Here is a 25120-nt window from a genome sequence, read left to right on the forward strand (position 1 = left end):
AATGGACGCATACCACGCTGCGCCTTGGTCTCATTTGTATAATGAACATGACAGTTTCATACATAAGGAAGTGGATGGCGGAAAATGTTCTACTTTTAAACTTGGACATCATGAAATCATTTTTAATTCAGGCTGTAACACAACAAAATGGGGAATAAGTCAAGGGGTATGAATACTTTCTGCAGGCACTGTATATCTATTATGCGTGGGAATTCTTTGGAACAGATTTTCAAAATTAAAATCACTTGTAGCTGATTTCCTAGTGTTGTGCAGTCTTTTATGTCCAACAATGTAAAAAAACAAACATTGTTGCTCTAATATATTGGAGGACAAATAAATCACCAATCACCAGTTTTCATTTAATAGGGTTTCAGTACATTTATCTTAATCCATCCCTTTAAGAACGGTGTACTTGTAATTAGAACTTTGTCGACAGACTACAATGCATTGAGAGAACGGGTTCCGAAAATAGGGATCAATGAAAGGGATCTATGTGTCTTAGTATCCATTTCAGCACCAAATGGTAAACAAAGAAATACTCTGATCTTGTAGATTATTTATGCACATTTTTGGGTTAGGAAAGTATGTATGAATCCTAAAAAAAAAAATGGTTTGGAGAGCCTTTACGGACAAAATATATTAATGAATAAAAAATACAGCGGTTTAATTCAACCTGAAAGTTGTCATATTCATGTTCAATCCATGAAATATTGGAAGGTGGAAAGAAGTGTATAATAGGGGTTGAACAGTAATCATTTAAATCTACTCTCACTAATCAAGGAACTGTACGGTCCAGTCGTTGTGAACCGTGCGCCAGGCACAGTGGCGGTTCTAGCTTGTATGGCTCCAGGTTTAGCCTGCTATGTGTGGTCTGAGTTTCATAATGATTCAAATAGGTTACATGTCCAAAATTGTTGCTCAACGTTAGTCTAATATGATACACTAATATTAGCGACCATCAGGAACAATTTATACCACATGACCAAAAAGTATGTGGACACCTGCTAGTCGAACATGTCATTCCAAAATCATGAGCATTAATATGGAGTTGGTCTCCCCTTAGCTGTCATAACAGCCTCCACTCTTCTGGGAAGGCGTTCTACAAGATGTTGTAACATTGCTGAGGGGACTTGTTTTTCCATTCAGCCACAAAATCATTAATACGGTTGGGCACTGATGTTGGGCGATTAGGCCTGGCTCGCAGCTGGCGTTCCAATTTATTCCAAAGGTGTTCAGTGGGATTGAGTTCAGGGCTCTGTGCAGGCCAGTCAAGTTCTTCCACACCGATCTTGACAAACCATTTCTGTATGGACCTCGCTTTGTGCACGGGGGCAATGTCATGCTGAAACAGGAAAGGGCCTTCCCCAAACTGCAGAGTCCTTGTGTGCGTTTTGGGTGGCATGATCAGAGGAATACAGCACAGTAAAGATACTTGCATTTTATTTGCTAACAATGTTTGGATCGACTTACACCTGTGAGTCCTCTTTTTCCTCTATGAGTGTAATATAGACTCAAAACACAGCATCTTGTTTACATCTGGTTTACATTCTTTATTGTAACCACAATGTCACAAATAATTTGTATGGGTTACTTGCTTTTTTTGTACTGTTCCCCTGTAGGAATTGAACCTACAAGCTTGCCGTTGCAAGCACCACGCTCTACCAACTGAGCCACATGGGCTAGAATTGATATTTATTTTAGCACAATGACAAAATCATTTAAATCAGTACAAAAGACACATCTGTTGGTAGTTATTTATTTCAATACATATTCTAATACCCGTGTCGTGAAAATTACGCCACAAATCATTCATTACTGTTAAACGTTTCATTGGGCTGGTACATTAAGCTTTACAAAGTTATATCTTCATATATTTATTTACATCACTGGTATTCCTTACCCTCACTATACAGCCAAAATGAAACAGCCAAAATGAAATAATTCCAGTATATTTTGCATCTGCGTTATATTATATATTTTTCTATGTTCATAATATATTTCCTTTATATATTTTCTTGTCTGTAAATAACACAGAGCATCTAGGTGAACCGGTTGAGCAAATGTTCTATTTTCAGAGGAAATTCAGTTCCAACACAACTGTTATCAAATGTTATGTCTTTGACAAAGCCTCAAGGCTAAAACACTAGGTTGCTGGTTGCTGTTCTGCTGGCTACCAATATTTACATGTTGAAAAATAACAATGATAAAATAATGATGCTATACTCCTCTTAGGTTGTGTTTTATTGTAAACACAAAGTAATAAAACAAAGCGGAGCTGCCGTCATTTATGCCCTTTTCCCCTAAAACAAACTTTAAATGTCCCCAATTCACCATTCCAGCTCCTCATTCACCCTTCAGGTCTTTGATTAGCAGTGGCTCCAACTCCTTCAGGATCTCATAGAAAATATTTTTCGCTTTGATGCCACTTGCCCTCAAAGGTCCCATGTAGAGCTCCCTCATCTGGTCCTGTGTGGTGCGTTTGGCCATTACTGTACTGTAGCCCTCGTCAGTGATAACTCTCTTGACCAGGATTTTATCCAATATGGGCTTCACCTGGCACACTCTCTGGATAAGGTCTGTCCGGTGGAGGTCCACAAAGTGCAGGTCTGAGGCAAAGAATGGTTGCAGGACAATTGCATTTAAAGACAATGAAATTCACACATGTAATACACTAAAAACGAAATTAAAACCATGATAAATTGTGCTGAAGCTTGGATGCTACGGAAGATTATTAGGGTCATTTCAAGATAAAAAAATAAATGGCAAACGGTGGTGGTACTTATATTTTAGATTTCTTTTGCATGATGGTACTTTAAAAAAGTGGAAATATTTCGAGATTAAACTCGACATTTTATTTTGAGAATAAAGTCAACATTTTGAAAATAAAGTACCACGTATTATTTCAAGATGAAACTAGTGGATCTGGTTAACCGCATGTCTCTCTGGCTCCCTGTTGCTGTCCACACCACCGTTGAAATGCCTGCAGTTTGATGACCTGGTGAAACTATACTTTACAATTGGCTTCTGTAACAAGGAAATACTTTCTATTTAGCACATAATAACCAAATGAACCTAGAAAATGTTGTCCAACTTATTCTTTTTTGGGGGTTGGTAGATCAGCTTTTTATGTTGCACATAGATTGTAGCTTCCATCAATGTAATTGTCTGCAACATTTTCAATCCCCCACATATATTTTTTTTGTAAATATACTCACATACAGTACCGGTCAAATTTTGGACAAAAGTACTCATTACAGGATTTTTCTTTATTTTTAAAATGTTCTACATTGTAGAATAATAGTGAAGACATCGAAACTATGAAATAACACATATGGTATCATACAGTAACCAAAAAAGTGTTAAACAAATCAATATATTTTTCTTATTGTTTAAAGTAGCCACTCTTTGCCTTCATGACAGCTTTGCACACTTTTGGCATTCTCTCAACCAGCTTCATGAGGTACTGTAGTCACCTGGAATGCGTTTAAATTAACAGGTGTACCTTCAGTTGTGTTGTGACAAGGTAGGGGTGGTATACAGAAGACGGTCGGTCCTATTTGGTAAAAGACCAAGTCCGTATTATGGCAAAAACAGTCCATCACTACTTTAAGACATGAAGGTCAGTCAATCCGGAAAATGTCAAGAACTTTAATGTTTCTTCAAGTGCAGTCGCAAAACCATCAAGCGCTATGATGAAACTGGCTCTCATAAGGACCGCCACAGGAAAGGAAGACCCAGAGTTACCTCTGCTGCAGAGGAGAAGTTCATTAGAGGTAACTGCACCTCATATTTCAGCCCAAATAAATGCTTCACAGAGTTCAACAGACACATCTCAACAACAACTGTTCAGAGAAGACTGTGTGAATCAGGCCAAGACAGAATGCCAAGACAGTTCAAAGCTTTCATCAAGGCAAAGGGCGGCTACTTTGAAGAATTTGTTTCACACTTTTTTTGTGTACTACATGATTCCATATGGGTAATTTCATAGTTTAGATGTCTTCACTATTATTCTACAATGTAGAAAATGGTAAAATGTAAAAAAAAAAAAAATTGAATTAGTAGGTTTGTCCAAACATTTGACTGGTACTGTATATATTATCTTAAATTCCACAATTAACAAATACTATTCCTAATAATGTAGGCAGTTCATGCAAGGGATTGTTACCTCTAACCAGGACTGCCATTACAAAAATATAATTTTTGCAAGCAATTATTAGTTTAGCAAACAATTATTGTGATTCATCCTATATTGTCCTAAACATCTTTACTCCCTTGCAACAGTTGTGGGATGTATAAACACACACACACACACACACACACACACACACACACACACACACACACACACACACACACACACACACAAACACACACACACACACACACACACACACACCTCATACACACTCAACCCCTTTCCCCCCACAAACAACCATAAAATCAGATGCTCAACAGTTATTCCATCCCAGAGCCCAACTCAAGAAAGGACTTGATTTTTGAATGCATATACAGTTGCAGCTGTTATTGTGTGTGTGTTTGTGTGTGTGTATGTGTGTGTGTGTGTGTGTGTGTGTATGCATGTGTCTGTGCCAATGTTTGTGTTGCTTCACAGTCCCCGCTGTTCCATAAGGTGTTTTTTATTCTGTTTTTTAAATCTAACTTTACTGCTTGCGTCAGTTACTTGATGTGGAGTAAAGTTCTATGTAGTCATGGCTCTATGTAGTACTGTGTGCCTCTCATAATATGTTCTGGACTTGGGGACTGTGAAGAGACCTCTTGTGGCATTTCTAGTGGGGTATGCATGGGTGTCTGAGCTGTGTGCCAGTAGTTTAGACAGACAGCTTGGTGAATTGAACAATACCTCTCATAAATAAAAGTAGTGATGAAGTCAATCTCTCCTCCACTTTTAGCCAAGAGAGATTGACATGCATATTATTAATATTAGCTCTATGTGTACATCCAAGGGCTCTTTTGTGGCTCTCTGTGTACATCCTTTTTTGTGGCACCTTACCACACGACTGAACAGTAGTCAAGGAGCGACAAAACTAGGGCCTGTAGGACCTGCCTTGCATATTATTTCTTCTTCTTATTAATATTATTATTACTTGTTGTATTCGGCGCATGTGACAAATAAAGTTTGATTTGATTTGTTGATAGTTTTCTTAACTTTTTATGGCTGCAGGGGCAGTATTGAGTAGCTTGGATGAAAAGGTGCCCATATCAAACGGCCTGCTCCTCAGTCATAGTTGCTAAGATTTGCATATTAGTATTAGTATTGGATAGAAAACACTCTGAAGTTTCTAAAACTGTTTGAATGATGTGTCTGTGAGTATAATAGAACTCATATTGGCAGGCAAAATCCTGAGTTGAAATCAAAACAGGAAGTCAGAAATCTGAGCTTGTATGTATTCACCAGAGTCCCCAATGAAATCCCCTTGAGATATGAATGATGTTGCACTGCCTAGGGGTCCACTATATGTCAACCATCAATATAAATTATAATGAGGCTTCTATGTTGTTGTGGGAGTGAAGGAGAGCAGAATACATCAGCTGTCCATCAAGCAGACTGTCACGAGTCCGACCGAGGGTGTTTCCCTTTCCCGGGCAGGTGGCGCTCGGCGGTCGTCGTCACCGGCCTATTAGCTGCCACTGATTGTTTTTCCTTCCCCTCCTTGTATGTTGAGTGGTAGCACCTGTGAATGTGTAATTAGTTTGTCTTTATTAGACAGCCGGCCCGCCTGGTTGTTGTGCGGGATTATTTCATTGTAAACCTTCGGCTCTGTGGTATAGGCACGTTGTGTCCCATTTGTACATTTTGATTCCCTGTGTTTTGGGAACGTAACGTTTTTGTGAGCACCCTGTGGTGCATTGGTGCGATTAAAGGACGCGCAGCATTGAACTCTCTGTCTCCTGCATTTGACTCCACACCCACGACACCCGGAGCATTACAGAATCCCGCACCTATCAAATTGATGGAGTCAGCAGGAGCAGCAGCCAACCCTCTCCCATCGATGGAGGAACGGGTTCTCCACCACACCACCGTCCTTCATCGGATCGGATCCGCGATGGATCAAGTGATGGAGAGAATGGACAGATGGGAGAGGAGTGGGCTCCTCTCTCCACCTTCGGCACCCACGGTTCCGGACTCCTCATCTCCCGACTCCAGCACCCTCCGTCTGACGCTACCGAGGGCTTATGATGGAGCGGCGGCGGGTTGCCAGGGGTTTCTGCTCCAGCTGGAGCTATACCTGGCCACCGTCAGACCCACTCCCTCAGGAGAGGAGAGGGTGAGTGTCCTCATCTCCTGCCTCACGGGTCGTGCCCTGGAATGGGCGAACGCGGTCTGGAATGGTCCAGACTCAGCGCGGGAGCACTACCCAGAGTTTTCCCGTCGCTTCCGCGCCGTGTTTGATCACCCTCTAGACGGCCGAGCGGCGGGAGAACGACTATTTCACCTCAGGCAGGAGAGGAGGAGCGCCCAGGATTACGCGCTGGAGTTCCGGACCTTGGCAGCCGGATCTGGGTGGAACGACAGGGCTCTCATGGACCACTACAGGTGTAGTCTCCGAGAGGATGTCCGCCGGGAGTTAGCGTGTCGGGACACCACTCTGTCACTGGATCAGCTGATTGACATGTCCATTCGACTGGATAATCTGCTGGCTGCCCGCGGGCGTTCAGAGAGGGTCCTGTGCGTTCCACCACCCAGCCCCTCCGCTCCCATTCCGATGGAGTTGGGAGGGGCTGCGCCGAGGGGTACCGGAGGAGGAGGCCTTCCCTGCACCAACTGTGGTCGGAGAGGACACACGTCTGATCGGTGCTGGGGGGGTCCGTCTGGGAGTAGAGATGGCAGGCGGAACGCTTCTCGGTCACCCCAGGTGAGTCAGCATCAAACTCACCCAGAACCCCCTGTTGGCCACATGTTTGTCTTAACTTTTTTCCTTCGCTTTTTTCCCTCTTCCCAGCATAGGGCGCTCGTCGATTCAGGCGCAGCTGGGAACTTTATGGATCGCGGACTCGCCCTTAAGTTAGGGGTTCCGCTGGTGCCGATAGATTCTCCTTTCCCCGTGCACTCCCTAGATAGCCGGCCATTAGGGTCAGGGATGGTCAGGGAGACCACGGTCCCACTGGACATGGTGACGCAGGGGAATCATAGGGAGCGTATCAGTTTCTTTATTATTGACTCGCCTGCGTTTCCAGTGGTGCTGGGGACTCCCTGGCTGGCCCGGCACAATCCTAAAATTTCGTGGAAACAGGGGGTTCTCCAGGGGTGGTCAGAGGAGTGTTCTGGAAGGTGTTTGGGAGTTTCCATCGGTGCCACGTCGGTGGAGAGTCCAGACCAGGGTTCCACGGTGTGCATTCCCCCCGAGTATGCCGATTTGGCAATCGCTTTCAGTAAAGTGAAAGCGACTAAATTACCACCTTATCGACCGGGAAGGGATTGTACGATAGATCTCCAGGTAGACGCTGCGCTTCCCAAGAGTCACGTGTACCCGCTGTCCCAGGAGGAGACGTTGGCAATGGAGACATATGTCACGGAGGCGCTGGGACAGGGGTACATTCGGTCCTCCATTTCACCCGTCTCCTCAAGTTTCTTTTTTGTGAGGAAAAAGGAGGGAGGCTTGCGTCCGTGTATCGATTATAGAGGTCTAAACGCCATCACAGTGGGGTATAGTTACCCTCTACCTCTCATCGCTACGGCGGTGGAATCGTTCCACGGAGCGCAGTTCTTCACAAAACTGGATCTCAGGAGTGCGTATAGTTTGGTGCGTATTCGGAAGGGAGACGAGTGGAAAACCGCATTTAGTACTACATCAGGCCACTATGAGTACCTCGTCATGCCGTATGGGTTAAAGAATGCCCCAGCCGTTTTCCAATCCTTTGTAGACGAGATTCTCAGGGACCTGTGCGGGCAGGGAGTGGTGGCTTATATCGATGACATTCTGATCTACTCGGCCACTCACACCGCGCATGTGTCTCTGGTGCGCAAGGTGCTTGGTAGACTGCTGGAGCATGACCTATACGTCAAGGCTGAGAAATGCGTGTTCTCTAAACGAGCCGTCTCTTTTCTGGGATATCGCATTTCCACCTCGGGGGTAGTGATGGAGGGTGACCGCATTAGGGCCGTGCGTAATTGGCCGACTCCGACCACGGTAAAGGAGGTGCAGCGTTTTCTGGGTTTTGCCAACTACTACCGGAGGTTTATCCGGGGTTTTGGCCAGGTAGCGGCTCCCATCACCTCACTGCTGAAGGGGGGCCCGGTGCGTTTGCAGTGGTCAGCAGAGGCGGACGGAGCATTCAACAAGTTGAAGGCGCTGTTTACTGATGCGCCCGTGTTGGCGCATCCGGACCCCTCTCTAGCATTCATAGTGGAGGTGGACGCGTCCGAGGCTGGGGTGGGTGCCGTGCTATCACAGCGCTCGGGTACGCCACCAAAACTCCGACCCTGCGCTTTCTTCTCAAGGAAGCTCAGCCCAGCGGAGCGTAACTATGATGTGGGGGACCGGGAGTTGCTAGCGGTGGTTAGAGCTCTGAAGGTGTGGAGACACTGGCTTGAGGGGGCTAAACACCCCTTTCTCATCTGGACCGACCACCAGAATCTGGAGTATATTCGGGCAGCTAGGAGACTTAACCCACGTCAGGCAAGGTGGGCCATGTTCTTCACCCGGTTCCGATTTACTTTGTCTTATAGACCGGGCTCCCAGAACGTGAAGGCTGACGCACTGTCCCGCCTTTATGACACGGAGGATGGGTCCACCGAACCTACTCCCATCCTTCCCGCATCGAAGCTGGTAGCCCCAGTGGTATGGGAGGTGGACTCGGACATCGAGCGGGCGTTACGGGCTGAACCCGCGCCTTCTCAGTGTCCAGCGGGGCGAAGGTACGTGCCGCTTGGTGTTCGGGACAAACTGATTCGGTGGGCTCACGTTCTACCCTCCTCGGGTCACCCTGGGGTGACGAGGACAGTGGGGAGCCTTCAGGGGAGGTATTGGTGGCCTACGTTGGCTAAGGACGTTAAGGGTTATGTCTCCTCCTGTTCAGTGTGCGCTCAGAGTAAGGCTCCTAGGCACCTTCCTAGAGGGAAGCTACAACCCCTCCCTGTTCCACAGCGGCCATGGTCACATCTGTCCATAGATTTCCTAACCGATCTCCCGCCGTCTCAGGGGAACACCACGGTTCTGGTGATTGTGGATCGGTTCTCTAAGTCCTGCCGTCTCCTCCCGTTGCCCGGTATCCCTACAGCCCTACAGACTGCGGAGGCGTTATTCACCCATGTCTTCCGGCACTACGGGGTGCCGGAGGACATCGTTTCTGATCGGGGCCCCCAATTCACGTCCCGGGTATGGAGAGCGTTCATGGAACGTTTGGGGGTCTCTGTCAGCCTGACCTCCGGTTATCACCCCGAGAGTAATGGGCAGGTGGAGAGAGTGAACCAGGAGGTGGGTAGGTTTCTGCGGTCGTATTGCCAGGATCGGCCAGGGGAGTGGGCACGATACATTCCCTGGGCTGAAATGGCTCAGAACTCACTACGCCACTCCTCTACTAACGTGTCCCCTTTTCAGTGTGTGTTGGGGTACCAGCCGGTCCTGGCACCATGGCATCCGAGCCAGACCGAGGCTCCTGCGGTGGAGGAATGGGTACAGCGCTCCAAGGAGACCTGGAGGGCCGTCCAGGAATCTCTACGACAAGCGAGTGGACGGCAGAAGAGGAGTGCTGACCGCCACCGCAGTGAGGCCCCCGTGTTTGTACCGGGGGACAGGGTCTGGCTCTCGACCCGAAACCTACCTCTCCGCTTGCCCTGCCGGAAGCTGGGTCCGCAGTGTGTAGGGCCCTTTAAAGTCCTGAGGAGGATAAACGAGGTGTGTTATCGATTACAACTCCCTTCCTATTATCGTATTAACCCCTCGTTTCATGTGTCTCTCCTCAGGCCGGTGGTAGCTGGTCCCCTGCAGGACAGTGAGGTACCGGAGGTCCCTCCCCCCCCGCTGGACATCGAGGGGTCCCCGGCGTACACGATCCGGGCCATTCTGGACTCAAGACGCCGGGTGAGGGGCCTGCAGTACCTCGTGGACTGGGAGGGGTACGGTCCGGAGGAGAGGTGCTGGGTACCGGTGGGGGACATCTTGGATCCCTCCATGTTGAGGGATTTCCATCGCCTCCATCCGGATCGCCCTGCGCCTCGTCCTCCGGGGCGACCTCGAGGCCGGTGTCGGCGCGCTGCGGGAGCCACGCGTCAGGGGGGGGGTACTGTCACGAGTCCGACCGAGGGTGTTTCCCTTTCCCGGGCAGGTGGCGCTCGGCGGTCGTCGTCACCGGCCTATTAGCTGCCACTGATTGTTTTTCCTTCCCCTCCTTGTATGTTGAGTGGTAGCACCTGTGAATGTGTAATTAGTTTGTCTTTATTAGACAGCCGGCCCGCCTGGTTGTTGTGCGGGATTATTTCATTGTAAACCTTCGGCTCTGTGGTATAGGCACGTTGTGTCCCATTTGTACATTTTGATTCCCTGTGTTTTGGGAACGTAACGTTTTTGTGAGCACCCTGTGGTGCATTGGTGCGATTAAAGGACGCGCAGCATTGAACTCTCTGTCTCCTGCATTTGACTCCACACCCACGACACCCGGAGCATTACACAGACATTTTGTGATCCCACTTTTTCCTCATGGTAGTCACTTGCGTTCCATTGCTCACGAAGACAAGAAGGAGTCCTCCGGTTGGAACTTTATTGAAGCTATATGTTAAAAACATCCTAATGATTGATTCTGTACTTAGTTTGAAATGTTTCTTCGACCGGTAATATCACTTTTTTTGTCCGATATAACGCTGACCAGAATTAGCGTTTGGATATGTATACCAAACGCTCTAACAAAAGAAGGTATTTGGACATAAATAACGGACATTTTCGAACAAAACAAACATTTATTGTGGACCTGGGATTCCTGGAGTGCTTTCTGATGTAGATCAAAGGTTAGGGAATATTTATCATGTAATTTCTTGTTTATGTTGACGCCATCTTTGCGGCTGTGGTGTTTTTACATTGAGCGCCGTCTCAGATTATTGCATGTATTTCTTGCATTAAGGAGAGGTAGATCTATAATTCCATGTGTATAACTATATTATCATCTACATTTATGATGAGTATTTCTGTTGAATGATGTGGCTATGCAAAATCACTTGATGTTTTTGGAGCTAGTGAATCTAACGTGCCAATGTAAACTCAGATTGTTTTTATATAAAATATGAATGAAAAAATATGAACTTTATCAAACAAAACATGTATTGTATATGTATATGTATTGAGTAACATGAAGTCCTATGAGTGTCATCTGATGAAGATAATTCAAGGTTAGTGATTAATTTTATCTTTATTTCTGGTTTTTGTGAAGGCTATATTTTTGCTGGAAAATGGCTGTGCTGATTGTGGTTTGGTGGAGACCTAACATAATCGTTTGTAGTGCTTTCGCTGAAAAGCCCATTTGAAGTCGGACACTTTGGTGGGATTAACAACGAAAATAGATTTAAAATTATATAAGACACATGTATGTTTTAGGAATTGTAATTATGAGATTTCTGTGGTTTGAATTTTGGCGCCCTCTACTTTCACTGGTAGTTGTCATATCGATCCCGGTATCGGGATTGCAGCCATAAGGTTAAGAAGGCAGAGCGTTGCTTTATTATAGACAGATGTCTCCCCATCTTAGCTACTACTGCATCAATATGTTTTGACCATGACAGTTTACAATCAATGGTTACTCCAAGCAGTTTAGTCATCTCAACCAGCTCAATTTCCACATTAATTATTACAATATTTAGTTGAGGTTTAGGGTTTAGTGAGTGTTTTGTTCCAAAAACAATGCTTTTAGTTTTTAGAAATATTTAGGGCTAACTTTTTCCTTGCCACCTACTTTGAAACTGACTGCAGCGCTTTGTTGAGTGTTGCAGTCATTTCAGTCGCTGTAGTAGCTGACGTGTATAGTGTTGAGTCATCCGCATACATCGACTCTCTGGCTTTACTCAAAGCATGTCGTTAGTAAAAAAATTAAAAGCTAGGGGCCTAAAGAGCTACCCTGGGGAATTCCTGATTCTAACTGGATTATATTTTAGAGGCTTCCATTAAATAACACCCTTTGTGCTCTGTTAGACAAGTAACTCTTTATCCACATTATAGCAGGGGGTGTAAAGCCATAACACATACGTTTTCCAGCAGCAGACTGTTATCGATAATGTCAAGTCCAACAAAACAGCCCCCACAAACATTGTATCATCAATTTCTCTCAGCCAATCATCGATCATTTGTGTAAGTGCTGTGCTTGTTGAGTGTCCTTCCCTATAAACAGGCTGAAATTCTGTTATCAATTTGTTTACTGTGAAATAGCATTTTATCTGGTCAAACACATTTTTTTCCAGAAGTTTACTAAGGGTTGGTAACAGGCTGATTGGTCAGCTATTTGATCCAGTAAAGGAGGCTTTACTATTCTTGGGTAGCGGAATGACTTTAGCTTCCCTCCAGGCCTGAAGGCACACGCTCTCTAGTAGGCTTAAATTGAAGATGTGGCAAATAGAAGTGGCAATAACTTCTGCTATTATACTGATAAATGATTTTATATGTTTAAAGTAATGATTAAAGTATTCCACCCTGAAATCATATAATTGTGTGAAATGTATTAGAATTATAGACTATAATTCCAAAATGTGTGTGTAAGACAAGTTAACCTCTCTGGGATATGTGGGACGCTAGCGTCCCATCTGGCCAATAGCAAGATAGTAAGTTCAAGCTACACTTGTTGCAAGTTAAAGCTACACTTGTTGTGAATCCAGCCAACATATCAGATTTCAAAAAGGCTTTTCGGCGAAAGCAAACAATGCTATTATCTGAGGATAGTACCTCCGTGAACAAAGAGAGAAAGCCTATTTCAACCCTGCAGGCGCGACACAAGACGCAGAAATAAAAGTATAATTCATGCCTTACCTTTGACGAGCTTCTTTTGTTGGCACTCCAATATGTCCCATAAACATCACAAATTGTCCTTTTGTTCGATTAATTCCTTTGATATATATCCAAAATGTCAATTTATTTGGCGCACTTGATCCAGAAAAACACCGGTTCCTACTTGCTCAACGTGACTACAAAATATTTCAAATGTTACCTGTAAACTTTGCCAAAACATTTCAAACTACTTTTGTAATACAACTTTAGGTATTTTGTAACGTAAATAATCGATCAAATTGAAGACGGGATGATCTGTGTTCAATACAGGAATGAAAAAACTGAAGCATGCTTTCTGGTCATGCGCCTCTATCTAACAGTACACTTCAAGTGACCCTAGTTCAAGATGACCGTACATCTTTATTACACAAAGGAATAACCTCAACCAATTTCTAAAGACTGTTGACATCCAGTGGAAGCGTTAGGAACTGCAAAAATGTCCCTTAGAAATCTGGATTCCCAATGAAAACCATTGAAAAGAGAGTGACCTCAACAACAAAAACATCTGAATTGTTTGTCAGGTTTCGACCTGCTAAATAAGTTTGGTTATACTCACAGACATGATTCAAACAGTTTTAGAAACTTCAGAGTTTAATAATATGCATAATAATATTATGCATATAATAATAATATGCATATCTTATATTCTGGGGATGAGTAGCAGGCAGTTGAATTTGGGCAGGCATTTAATCTGGACTTGAAAATACTGCCGCCCAGTTACACAACAAATGTTCCTTTTGTTCCATAAAGATTATTTTTATATCCAAAATACCTATGTTTGTCGCGTTATGTTAAGAAATCCACAGGAAAGAGCGGTCACGACAACGCAGATGAAAATTCAAAATAATATCCATAATGTCCACAGAAACATGTCAAACGTTTTTTATAATCAATCCTCAGGTTGTTTTAAAAATATATATTCGATAATATATCAACCGGGAGTGTAGGTTTTTCAATACGACAGGGAGAAACAATGGCCGCTTTACTCTGTTGCGCAAAACTCACTCTGAGAGCCCCCACCTATCCACTTACGCAATGTGATCTTTCTCGCTCATTTTTCAAAATAAAAGCCTGAAACGATGTCTAAAGACTGTCGACACCTTAGGGAAGCCATAGAAAAAGGAATCTGGTTGATATCCCTTTAAATGGAGGATAGGCATGCATAGGAACAGAGAGGTTTCAAAATAAGAGGCACTTCCTGATTGGATTTTCCTCAGGTTTTCGCCTGCGATATCAGTTCTGTTATACTCACAGACAACGTTTTGACAGTTTTGGAAATTTTTGTGTTTTCTGTCCTAATCTGACAATTATATGCATATTCTAGTTTCTGGGGCTGAGAAATAGGCCGTTTCAAATGGGTACGTTTTTTTGCCAAAAATGAAAATACTGCCCCCTACATGCAAAAGGTTAACGTTTAAAAATACCTAAAGTTGTATAACAAAAGTACTTTGAAATGTTATGGCAAAGTTTACAGGTAAAATTTGAGATATTTTGTAGTGACGTTGCGCAAATTGGAAGCTGTTTTTTTCTGGATCAAACGCGCCAAATAAAAGGACATTTTGTATATATATGGACAGAATTTATCGAACAATTGTGATGTTTATGGGACATATTGGAGTGCCAACAAAAGAAGCTCGTCAAAGGTAAGGCATGATTTATATTTTATTTCTGCGTTTTGTGTAGCGCCTGCAGGGTTGAAATATGCTTTCTCTCTTTGTTTACTGTTGTGCTATAATCAGATAATAGCTTCTTATGCTTTCGCCGAAAAGCCTTTTTAAAATCTGATATGTTGGCTGGATTCACAACGAGTGTAGCTTTAATTTAGTATCTTACATGTGTGATTTAATGAAAGTTTGATTTTTATATCATTTTATTTGAATTTGCGCGCTGCATTTTCCCTGGCTTTTGGCCAAGTGAGACGCTAGCGTCCCCTATCCTAGAGAGGTTAATGCTAAAATCAGTTCTTTAATATCCACTTTCAAATGTTCCGAGCTAGCCCTCATGATGTCGTTTGACCGCACATGCACTTCGACAGTTTCAGCTACCGGCATCTGTGGTAGAACAGTCGGAAGCAGCCTTGTTGTGTCCTGTACTCATGCTCCTGGGTAGCACAGGGTTTTTGCCTTGGGGACCGAGATGTTTCTCACCATATGATGACAGCTGGTGAAGTTGAATGGGCCGGTCCCTCAGGCAGCCTCAGGGTCTGGTGAGGCTGGGATCTCCAAGGATCTGAACTTGAGTTAGAAGCCACCGGAGAGGGAGACGGAAACGAGGACCAAGACGCAGGTACCTCCGGATCCGATCTTGATTGGGAAGCCATCAAGGACGAAGGTGCCGGAACCTCTGGATCCAGGGCGGCAAAGCTGTTTCTGGTCTATGTCAGTTCATTGGCTGATTGGTTGGGTCGAGAACAGCTCCGTTCTCCAGGGAAGGGGGAGACCCCTTTGGGGATGGAACCCTGCCTAGCACCGGCCAGTTGGCTGTGGAGAGCCGACACGGCGGGGAAACTTCCACCAGATCAGAGCGGCTTCGGCTACTGGGGTGGAAGAAAAAGACAAAGTAGGTGGGCGTGGGTTCCCCAGAAGCTTATGTAGGTTTGCTATTTGCTTTCCAAGAGTAGCTACTTTGCGCCTGTAGTCCTCCGCAAGCAAGCAGTTGCTACATTGAAAGTCAGCACGGTCCACATTGTCCTGGAACAAAGCAAAGTAAATACAGCTCCTGCAACTCTGGAAACGATCAATAGCGGCCTCCATTTGAGACCGCAGAGCCAGCTAGGCTAGCTGGGCTTTCGCATCTCTCCCCCTATACGGAATCTGTCAGGATCCCGGGACAGATAGCAACGCTCACAGCAATTTAGCCCAACAGAGCCGCAGGATTCAAAATAAAATAAAAGTATATAAAAACACTGACGGCTTTTAAACCGAGGCCTTTAGTTCAGGTTTCGGCGTTCGACAGCGTTCAACAACAACACACATACTTCGCACTCTGATGAAGTTGATTAGGGCTTTGGCTTTGTTTTTAAAATTGTTAAATGTAATATTTATTTAAGTAGGCAAGTCAGTTAAGAACAAATTCTTATTTACAGTGACGGCCTACACTGGCCAAACCCTAACTAGGACAATGCTGGGCCAAATGTGCGCCGCCCTATGTTGACTCCCAATCACGGACGGTTGTGAGGCAGCCCGAGATCGAACCAGGGTCTGTAGTGACGCATCTAGCAATGCGATGCAGTGCCTTCAACCACTGCGCCACTCAAGAGCCCCCTTGCAGGTAGGACCAACCCGGCCAGGCAGATCAGAATCTTGAGGGGGCGGTGCTGCTTTAGTAGGTCTCTGACTGCATTCATGTTTCTGATTTGGCTGCTTATAGGCTACTTATATTAGCCCCATAAAACAGATAAGGTCGCTCAGGTGGGTGTCTAGGATATAGGTTTGGGAACAATTCCATCATGATAGGACAACAAATAAATAAACTACATTTATACTTTATTTTTGAATGTATATCCCATATCTGCACAAAATTAAAAGCTCTCTCACAAACCCTGCTTACAAACACACATGGGCTCTGGGATTTGCAACCCTTTTTCACTCACGTAACTCCACACTTTTCCAAACACAAAAACACACACCCACCTTCCATCACAACACATCCGTACATACCCGCATACAGTACCTTCTATGTCCTCTGTGTTTTATATCTACTATGTTGATTCAGTACTTTTGTGTTCCAGTTCCTTATATTTGAAGATGTATTATTTAGCTAATTATCCTTCTAATGCTGTCAATTTAGGAAATACTATACAATGAAAATTCTAATACTAATTGTTTTCCAACATTCCCTATCTAGAATGGTCTAGTGTAGTTGTCATTTAATTATTTAACATTTGTTGTATTTTATAGCATTTTTATATGGTTAGTGTATAGTGTTCCATTATTTGACTGCTCTATGGGAACTTTGAAATATTTAAAACAACCATGGAGTAGACTTTGTGTCTCGGAACATTTGGTTATCAATATACAGTTTATCAACTACGAGAGCTACACGTTTCACTTTTAATCTATTCTCCTTGAAGATTGGATACAGAACTTTACGCCGTTCTGCAATTTCCTTCGGGAACTGATCACTCATGCCTATTTTAGTGTCTGCAAGTCTTTCACCTAGGCTTTAAAAATGATTTTGTCTTTAAAGAAAGCAAATTTGGCAACGATTGGGTGCTTATATCTCTGTACTCTCTGTCCAAAATGGTGTACACATTTGAGTGTGATTTTGTCGACAGCTTCGTGTGGGATCTGAAGCGCTGTAAGGAGGAACTCCCGAACTACACCCTCAGGAACTTCTCCTTCTTTCTCTTGGATTCCATCAAGTACCAGATTGTCTCTCATGGATCTAGTCTCTATGTCAAGTAAGGCTTTCCTCAGAAAGATGTTCTCCTTTTTAAATTCATTATTGTCCGTTTCAATCCGTTTCAAAGTCCCTTTTAGCTTGTTTGTTCCTTTCTCCATTGTCACAGCTTTTTCGTCACTCATCTCGAGACTCAACTTCAACTCGTTTATATCTTTACTGACTAATTCAAGTATGCCCAGTTTGTAATTTATTGATTTTAACAGATCATTTTCCACCCTTACCATTCCCAGTGGTGAAAACTTAAATCGTCTGTGTCCGTCGCGTTTTCTTTTGGAGATTGGTTCTCCTTGTTTACTCTCCTTTATGTTTGGGCGTTACTTGTTTTCTTAATATTTCTTGATACATTTCTCTAGCCTTAGGGTTTGTTTTGTGTTGTTCTCCAGATGAACGTTTTTTACCCAGCAGTATGTGAAGTGTTAATATTTAGTCCAACTTACACATTTTGAATATTTTGTTTTTATCTTGAGGTGATCTGCACTGCTGTGTTCAGTCCACCATCTTCTTTCCTTGGAACATTTCAGGAGGAGGAACCGTGGTTACATACATAGGGTTGTATGTGTATGCAGGTGTGTATGCAGCCAAATGGCCATCAATCTAATGATCTAATAAATCGCACGCACACACACACACACCAAGTGTGTCGAAATATTGCCACTTTATTTCTGAAATATTGCCTTTTTATTCTCTAAATCTTGCCACTTTATTCACAAAATGTTATTTTGACTATATTATTCTGGAAATCTTGCCACTTTCTTCTCCAAATATTTCCACTTATTTTTAAAGGAGTATTATGCAAATAATAACAATTCAAGTACCACCCATCACTGTCTTCACTTGTCCCTAATAGGCATGCATAGATTGCAGATGGGATCCAAGCTGAAAGAAAACATTTTTTGTTTTGGATCTTCTAATGTTTACAGGAATGTTACAGCACTTACTTTGTGAACTCTGAGTGGTTTTGTGTCTGAAGTCAGCTGGGGGAAAAACACACACAAAATGGAATTATTATTATAATCTTTGACTTTAACTGACATGGTGCCTGCTGAGACACTGATCTTTTTCGCATAAACTTTTTCTGACCTTTTTGTATTGTGTGATCCCATACGATTTCCCCCTCCACGTCACTGATTAGCTTCATACCGAAGTCAACATCTGCATCTTCTATGAACACTTCAAAGAAGTTTGGTGTAGTGTTGTCATATCTCAGCTTCATTTTCTGTAGATGAGAGAGGGTGTTTTAATTGTTTTAATATATTTTTTTAGGATATTAAAATTGCTATTGCTTTTTGGATTAGATTGATATTCTGTGGGAGCTCAAACCATACAGGAGGTTTAACTTCAGCAGAGGGAGACGACGTTGTGAGGCTGAACCAATCCTTCATCCGAAGGGACTTCACTGGTTGCGGTTTTCTGATACTCCTGTATCCATAAGACTGCTCCTTTTTCTTCATTGCCTGAAGAAGCATAAGCCAACATGTCCTTGTCAAAACCATTCACACATTACATTTTGTTGGATTTTGTGGTGTGAAACTGATTTCAATGAATTAACTATATAATATATTCTAAACCGGAAACCCTGAGAAAACTGCCACAAGATGTTGTGACAGAGTAACACCATATCTAACTTTTTTTACGGCCCGTCCCCCTCTTTGGAGGACAGAAATAAACTTCGTTTTTACAGCTTTTTCTATTTTTTATAATACATTATACTTGGATCATTCTCAAATAAGTTCCTCCATGTATTTGTGTTTTTCCTCTAACTTATTATGTGCCTCTATGGTACAGTTTTAATTGCTATCCATCTGTACTGTTATTTCTTCTATTTCCTTTGTTAATGTGAACTCGTTTGACAGAAACTGTTTTTGTTATAATGATGAGTATTGAATTGCATGACCTCTGAAGACACATTTAAAAGTGTCCCGCACAATAAGTGGATCTGCTGTACCTATGTTATGTAGGAAAAAGTCCGTTATAAAATCCTTTGTCTTGGTTAAAAACAGATTGTCATACAATAGGTTTTAATTACATTTCCAATATCCTCGCCCACTTGGACATTCTGTAAGAGTAATGTGGATGGCAATTATTTGATGGTCTCACTGCATTCTGCCCCCTATCAACACTTTTTTTTGAAAGGTACATGAAAGTAATCATGACGGCTAGCTTGATTAAGCCTCCTCCATGTATAACTCATTGAGTCTCTGGATTTTTAAGCCTCCTATATACTCTAGTTCTAATGTGTCCATGATATTTGTAATTTCCCTCAGTGCATGAGGGTGATAGTTTGTAGTGTGATTTATTTTATGATTTATGGTCCATTGAGGTACTTAAAACTGTATTATATTCTCCCACCATAATAATCGGACTCTTACCCCCACAGTTTCCCAACACCACAAGTCCACCAAATTCCCCTGGTTTTGGATGGAAAATAAACAGCTGTTTTTCAGTCAGTAGGAACCTTATTTACTCATTATGGGTGCCGGTACTGTTTATATTAAGGTGCAGGACCTCCACAATACTTTTGAGCTAATTTTCTATATGAGGAACAGGATCTCAAGCAGTGAGCTCCTGTCCATGTCAAGCACTGAATAGGAGCATGGCAATGTCTAGACAATTATATACTGTATATTAAATGTCTTATTTTTTTACCCACTGATATTATCTGCATTGATAACATTGAGAGATTATTTAACCACAGAGGAGAACAATAAGTGGAAATAACCTTTTCTACAGAAGAATCCCAGGGGACCAGATATGCATGTAGCGTGAGAAATGCTGCCTTGGCCTGGTAGAGCAGCAAGTCACAGTGTACTTTCAGCGGAAAGCCAGATCTCACGAGAACTCCTTTTGCAGAGAAGGTTGGATGGAGGATCTTGATGTGGAAGCGGGTGACTTCCTCCACTTGTTCTACGGACACACCACAGTCTTCTACATGTAGAACTCTCACTTTCTCTTTAAAAGAGGGATCATTGCCTGCAGAGGCAAAACAGGTACATTTGCATAAACATCAGGTTGACATCAACAACAAGGCTTTTTAAAAGTAGTTTGCATCAGTTATATTTTAGTTTTAAAAAATCTACGCCCATACCGAAACAGGCAAAATGTGGCAGATGCACTTCTTCCAGTTCTCCTGCAATGATTGTGACGTCCAATAGGGGGCCTCCTTGCTTGTACCCGAAGCTTTTCATCATTGCCCTGTGAGGTTCCCAGGAGCTGAATTGATACTGCAGACTGACATAGGTTTTACACACCCATCGGAGCCCTGATACTCTGCACTCGTAGCGCCCCGGGGGAGACGTGCTAGGTACGGCATGAAAAGAAGACAGAATGGGTTTAGTGAAAGTAGGTCATGTATTTAATTGTTTATCAGCAGTTGACAAACATAATAATGGTTACTTTACTTTGTTAAACTTTTCTGTAAATCCTCACATAGACTCTATTTCTTATTTTTCTAATTTTACAATTAATTAAACACAGGCTATGAAGTCAGACTGTCTTCTTTAAATAAGTGTTAGCAGGTATATTCAATCTAGTCATTATTATTAGTATTAGTATCTTAAAACAGAATTGTTAGATAACAAAACTTAAAGCTTTTATCGTTCTGTATATGGTGAGGGACTAATACATTCCAGGAGTGTACCTGAACATTGGGGCTTCTTCAGTGAAGACCACAGGTTCAACCTGAACCCAGTTGGTAGACTCCTGAATAAGAGAACATTGATCTCTGATTTTCACAGATACACAGAATTTATTAGATACATTTTAAACAACATAGTGTAAAGGCAGCCTGGTCTCATAGACTAGACGTGTCATAGTCAATGTAAATCAGGGACACTCAAATTAGTATAATATGTTACATTTGTACGGTTACATGAGACATAGGTTACTTAATGCAAAAACAAACGGTGGCTGGTCAGGGTGGATGGGTAGCTGTTTAACACAAATGTTTAGCAACCTAAATGCATGTTCATGAACAACTTTAGCAATTTAGCTAATAAGCAACTTTGCATATACTTACTACTTTTTACCTACTTTGCAACTACTTAGCATGTCAGCCAACCCTTTAACCTAACTCCTAACTAGGACTTTGGTGGTTATGACATTTTGTCAGATGGTTATTGTCATGCAAAAGCATGCCGGTCTCACGGTAATTGACTGTAAATTAACATAAACATATTTAACATCTCCAGGCCTCCACTCATACAAGCCACTGATGTGCACCTTTGGAACATCTACATTTTAAAAAGTATAATAAATCAATTGGATTTACACTATCAGAAAAAATCCATGTTGAATTTTAGTCAGGTCTAAAGAAACATCATGATATGAAGAAAATGTGTTTCAAAAGAACCAAATATGAGTTGGCCTACAGTAGGCATATGCACCATGCCATAGACTGTAGGCTAGTTCATATAGCTGTCATGACATTGGCCGGTGGGTAAGGTTTATGACCCCCCCATAAATAACTTTCTCCCTTCCCTCTCTCTTGACTCTACAGAGGGACCCTTGAATAGCCTTTGTTAAACAGAGAGTCTGGGAACATCAAACAAGTGGAGGGAAAGGAACCATATTTCGGTAATAGAACCAGTTGAAAATATGCGTTGGTACTTAATGAATATGATGTCTGTTCAGTTGCCATCTGAGACATTATGACTGATGACAGGACGACATAAACTGTATCTGGGAAAGTCTACACATTCTAGTTATCAGATTCACATGGAATTGATGTGCAATTTAAATGTTTAAATATGACACTATTTGTGAAAAGATTAAATTAAATTTTAGCTTCCAAATGAGAGATTTGGGTTTTCATAAGGTTAGGGCTCTGCTCAATCAGTGGCCTGCCCCTGTGAAGAGACATGGGTTGTAGACTGTGAAACACACCCTTCTCTCCCTCCACTATATAAGCCCTTGACGAAAATGTAACCATCTGTTCCGGGTACATTAGGGCGACGGTCCGATGTCAGAAGGATTCAGATAACTACAGAACGAAGCCAACCTCAGCGTGAGCTTTGGTTGCGAATGGTATGAACTTTGAACTCTTATTCGCTACAGAAGTGATACCTCCTAACCGTTGAGTTAGCAGCGGCCGCTGTAAACGTGGGCTAGGAAAGGACAGACAGAGTATCCCGTCTACCACACAACGACGACATTACAACGTTTCCCGTTCACCACCAGAGACACTCTTCAAAGGACAAAGAACTCAGTTGGGCAACACGGCCTTCCATCTACCACCAACCTATTGAAGCGCAGCTCAGAGTAAATATTTATTGCATTTTCCTTTTCCAAATGGGAAGTCATTTAGAATGCATAAGAGTCTATATTTACGATAGATCGCTTCTCCCTTTGGTCTTCAGTCTTCCCGCTCTTTCCAGACCCCTTTTCTTTGTGTAACCAGCTGTCATATCTGTTCCGTCCGCTAGGGACGTTTTCCTTTATGACGTCATTTGTAATCAATGTATGGTTCATTCTGTGAATATGTAATTCTGTGTGATTAGTTAGGTATTTAATAAATAAATAAATAAACCCAATTTTGTATTGCTGATTCAACTTGTTAGCCAGGGTTTGTGAAGATATCCAAGAATTTACAACTTTCAGATGAGACTGAAATAAGCTGACGATTAATATTGACTGCTATTGAGGTAAAATATTACTAGGTCTTTAAGAGTTTATTCGGAAGATAACAGCTTTATAAATATTATTTTGTGGTGCCCCAACTTTCTAGTTAATACATTTACATGATTCGCTCAATCAGGTAATATTAATTACAGAGAAAGGATTTTATAGAATAGCATGTCATATCACTTAATCCGGCAAAGCCAAAGACACGACATAATTTACAATATGCTTATAAGTCCCTTGCCAGACTATAATTGAATTTATCTGAATTAAAGAGAAAGGATAGTTTCTCCATTACACAGCGAGTGCGCCTATGAAGTGGCTATGTTGAGGGTAAAAGTGATCATTTGAAACAGGTCCTGTATGCTAGAGTCATTTGGGAGTTATTTGGAACTTTAGTTGTGAATTATAAAAACCTTAGAATGTCTTTGAAGTAAAAGCATTCTCAATTTAATCTTGTCTTTACTTATATGTAAAAGGAATTTTGATTTAGAACGGCCCATTATCAAAAGGGCAGGAACAGAGTCGAGGGGAAAAAGACGTCATCTGTCTCCACTCAAATAGCAAATAGAGGCTGTGCGACTTGGGTTTGATAGAGGAGCATGTGCTTCTTACGATCAGCTATTAATAAATATAATAACAGTTATTTCACTCCACGCATCACCCACTGTTCAAGGAGCATGCTCTCTCTGCCCAACAGGTGATATTCCGCCCGAACTCTGTATGCCATGGGCTCTCCAACTTTGTTCCTGAAGCTACCCAGTGCTTAAATTGGGAAACCAAGTGAAATCTGTTCGGGAACATCAATAAGAACATGTTTTCGTAAAAAAATATATTTCACTTAACTATTGATAGCCCATCTGCGTTCTCAAGAAAGAAATACAGGAGAGAGAAGAAGATGGAAATGCATGGTGGTCAGATATTCTGTATAACTGAAGGTGATGTGTCACTCAATTAATTATGAAAATATTAACAATTCCCTATGACTAGGCTATTTAAAATCAAACACAACTACACCTATTGCAGGCTAACTCTAAGCAGCCATGCACAATCAATGAACCAACAGCATCGCCTAGGGCAATACATGTTCTCCCAGACTCATTATTAACATTTTTGGAGCGTAGCATAAGGTAATATGCATAATAATACAGTCCACACTCAAAGGGGATTATTCCAATTTGTATGATTTTGGAGTATAGTTAAACCAATTATGTACCAAAGACATCTTAAATCAGTTTTGTTTTATGTTGTTCTGCCATGTGTAAAATGGGGTAGGCTATGTATTGTATAATGACACAATCATGAGTATCAGGCCATTAGGATCTGATGGTAGTTAGCAAGTTGGGTACTACCAAAGCATGTCCAGAGTGCATAAAAGGAGATTACTGTGACTCAAGGATCACGTGTAATTTTACTTAGGTCATGACTCATGACTGTGGGTGTGGAGGTAATTTGGTCCCCGCAACAGCCCTACTCCTAAACTTAACATTTTAACCTAACTCCTAACTCTAACCTTAACCCCACCGTACCCCTTAACCCCTAACACCAACCCTTAGCCTAGCTAACGTTATTCACCCAGGTAATGTTAGAGTTAGCCACCTAGCTAATGTTAGCGTTAGCCACCTAGCTAAGTTTAGCCACAACATATCATACTGTACAAATTGCAATTCATAACATATCATGCACATTTTTACTTGTAACATATCCTTTGAAATTGATGATGGACATCAACAAATGAATACATAACATATGAAATGTAACATATCACACTAAATGGAGGGACTGAGATTTACATACAGAATAATACGAAATGTTCTGAGACCAGGTTGGTAAAGGTTGTACGTTGTCCTTTAAAGGCTAACTTGCCTTTGCAATGTTGTCAAACCTGCTTATTCTATACCTTTATTTGCAAATTAAAGAAGAATGGTTTCTGTGATTATACATTCTTAGAAAAAAAGGTGTTATGTGGAACCATATAGGGTTCTTTGTTTTGTCCCCATAGGGGAACCCTTTTTGGTGCTAGGTAGAATCCTTTCTAGAGGGTTCTGCCTAGAACGCTCTATATATGGTTCTTCATAGAATCATTTTATATTTGAAGGGTTCATCCTAGAACCCCC

At 42.3% G+C, this 25120-nt stretch overlaps 1 protein-coding gene across 1 annotated transcript in view; it reads right to left on the minus strand.

The window, feature by feature from the left end:
* Positions 1–1742: 1742 nt before the first annotated feature.
* sb:cb1081 (sterile alpha motif domain-containing protein 9-like) overlaps positions 1743–25120 on the minus strand; it is a 39475-nt gene continuing 16097 nt past the window's right edge. Inside the window, exons 4-10 of the mRNA XM_021614725.3 lie at positions 21025–21086; positions 20473–20684; positions 20107–20357; positions 18713–18841; positions 18468–18603; positions 18326–18361; positions 1743–2606 (exon numbers count right to left, since the gene is read on the minus strand). Coding sequence (XP_021470400.3) covers positions 2344–2606; positions 18326–18361; positions 18468–18603; positions 18713–18841; positions 20107–20357; positions 20473–20684; positions 21025–21086 — 1089 coding nt within the window. The 3' untranslated portion in view covers positions 1743–2343. The remainder of the gene's footprint in view (positions 2607–18325; positions 18362–18467; positions 18604–18712; positions 18842–20106; positions 20358–20472; positions 20685–21024; positions 21087–25120) is intronic.

The sequence above is a fragment of the Oncorhynchus mykiss genome, chromosome 9, assembly GCF_057628025.1.
Source record: "Oncorhynchus mykiss isolate SJ-2025 chromosome 9, ASM5762802v1, whole genome shotgun sequence".
Classification (NCBI taxonomy): domain Eukaryota; kingdom Metazoa; phylum Chordata; class Actinopteri; order Salmoniformes; family Salmonidae; genus Oncorhynchus; species Oncorhynchus mykiss.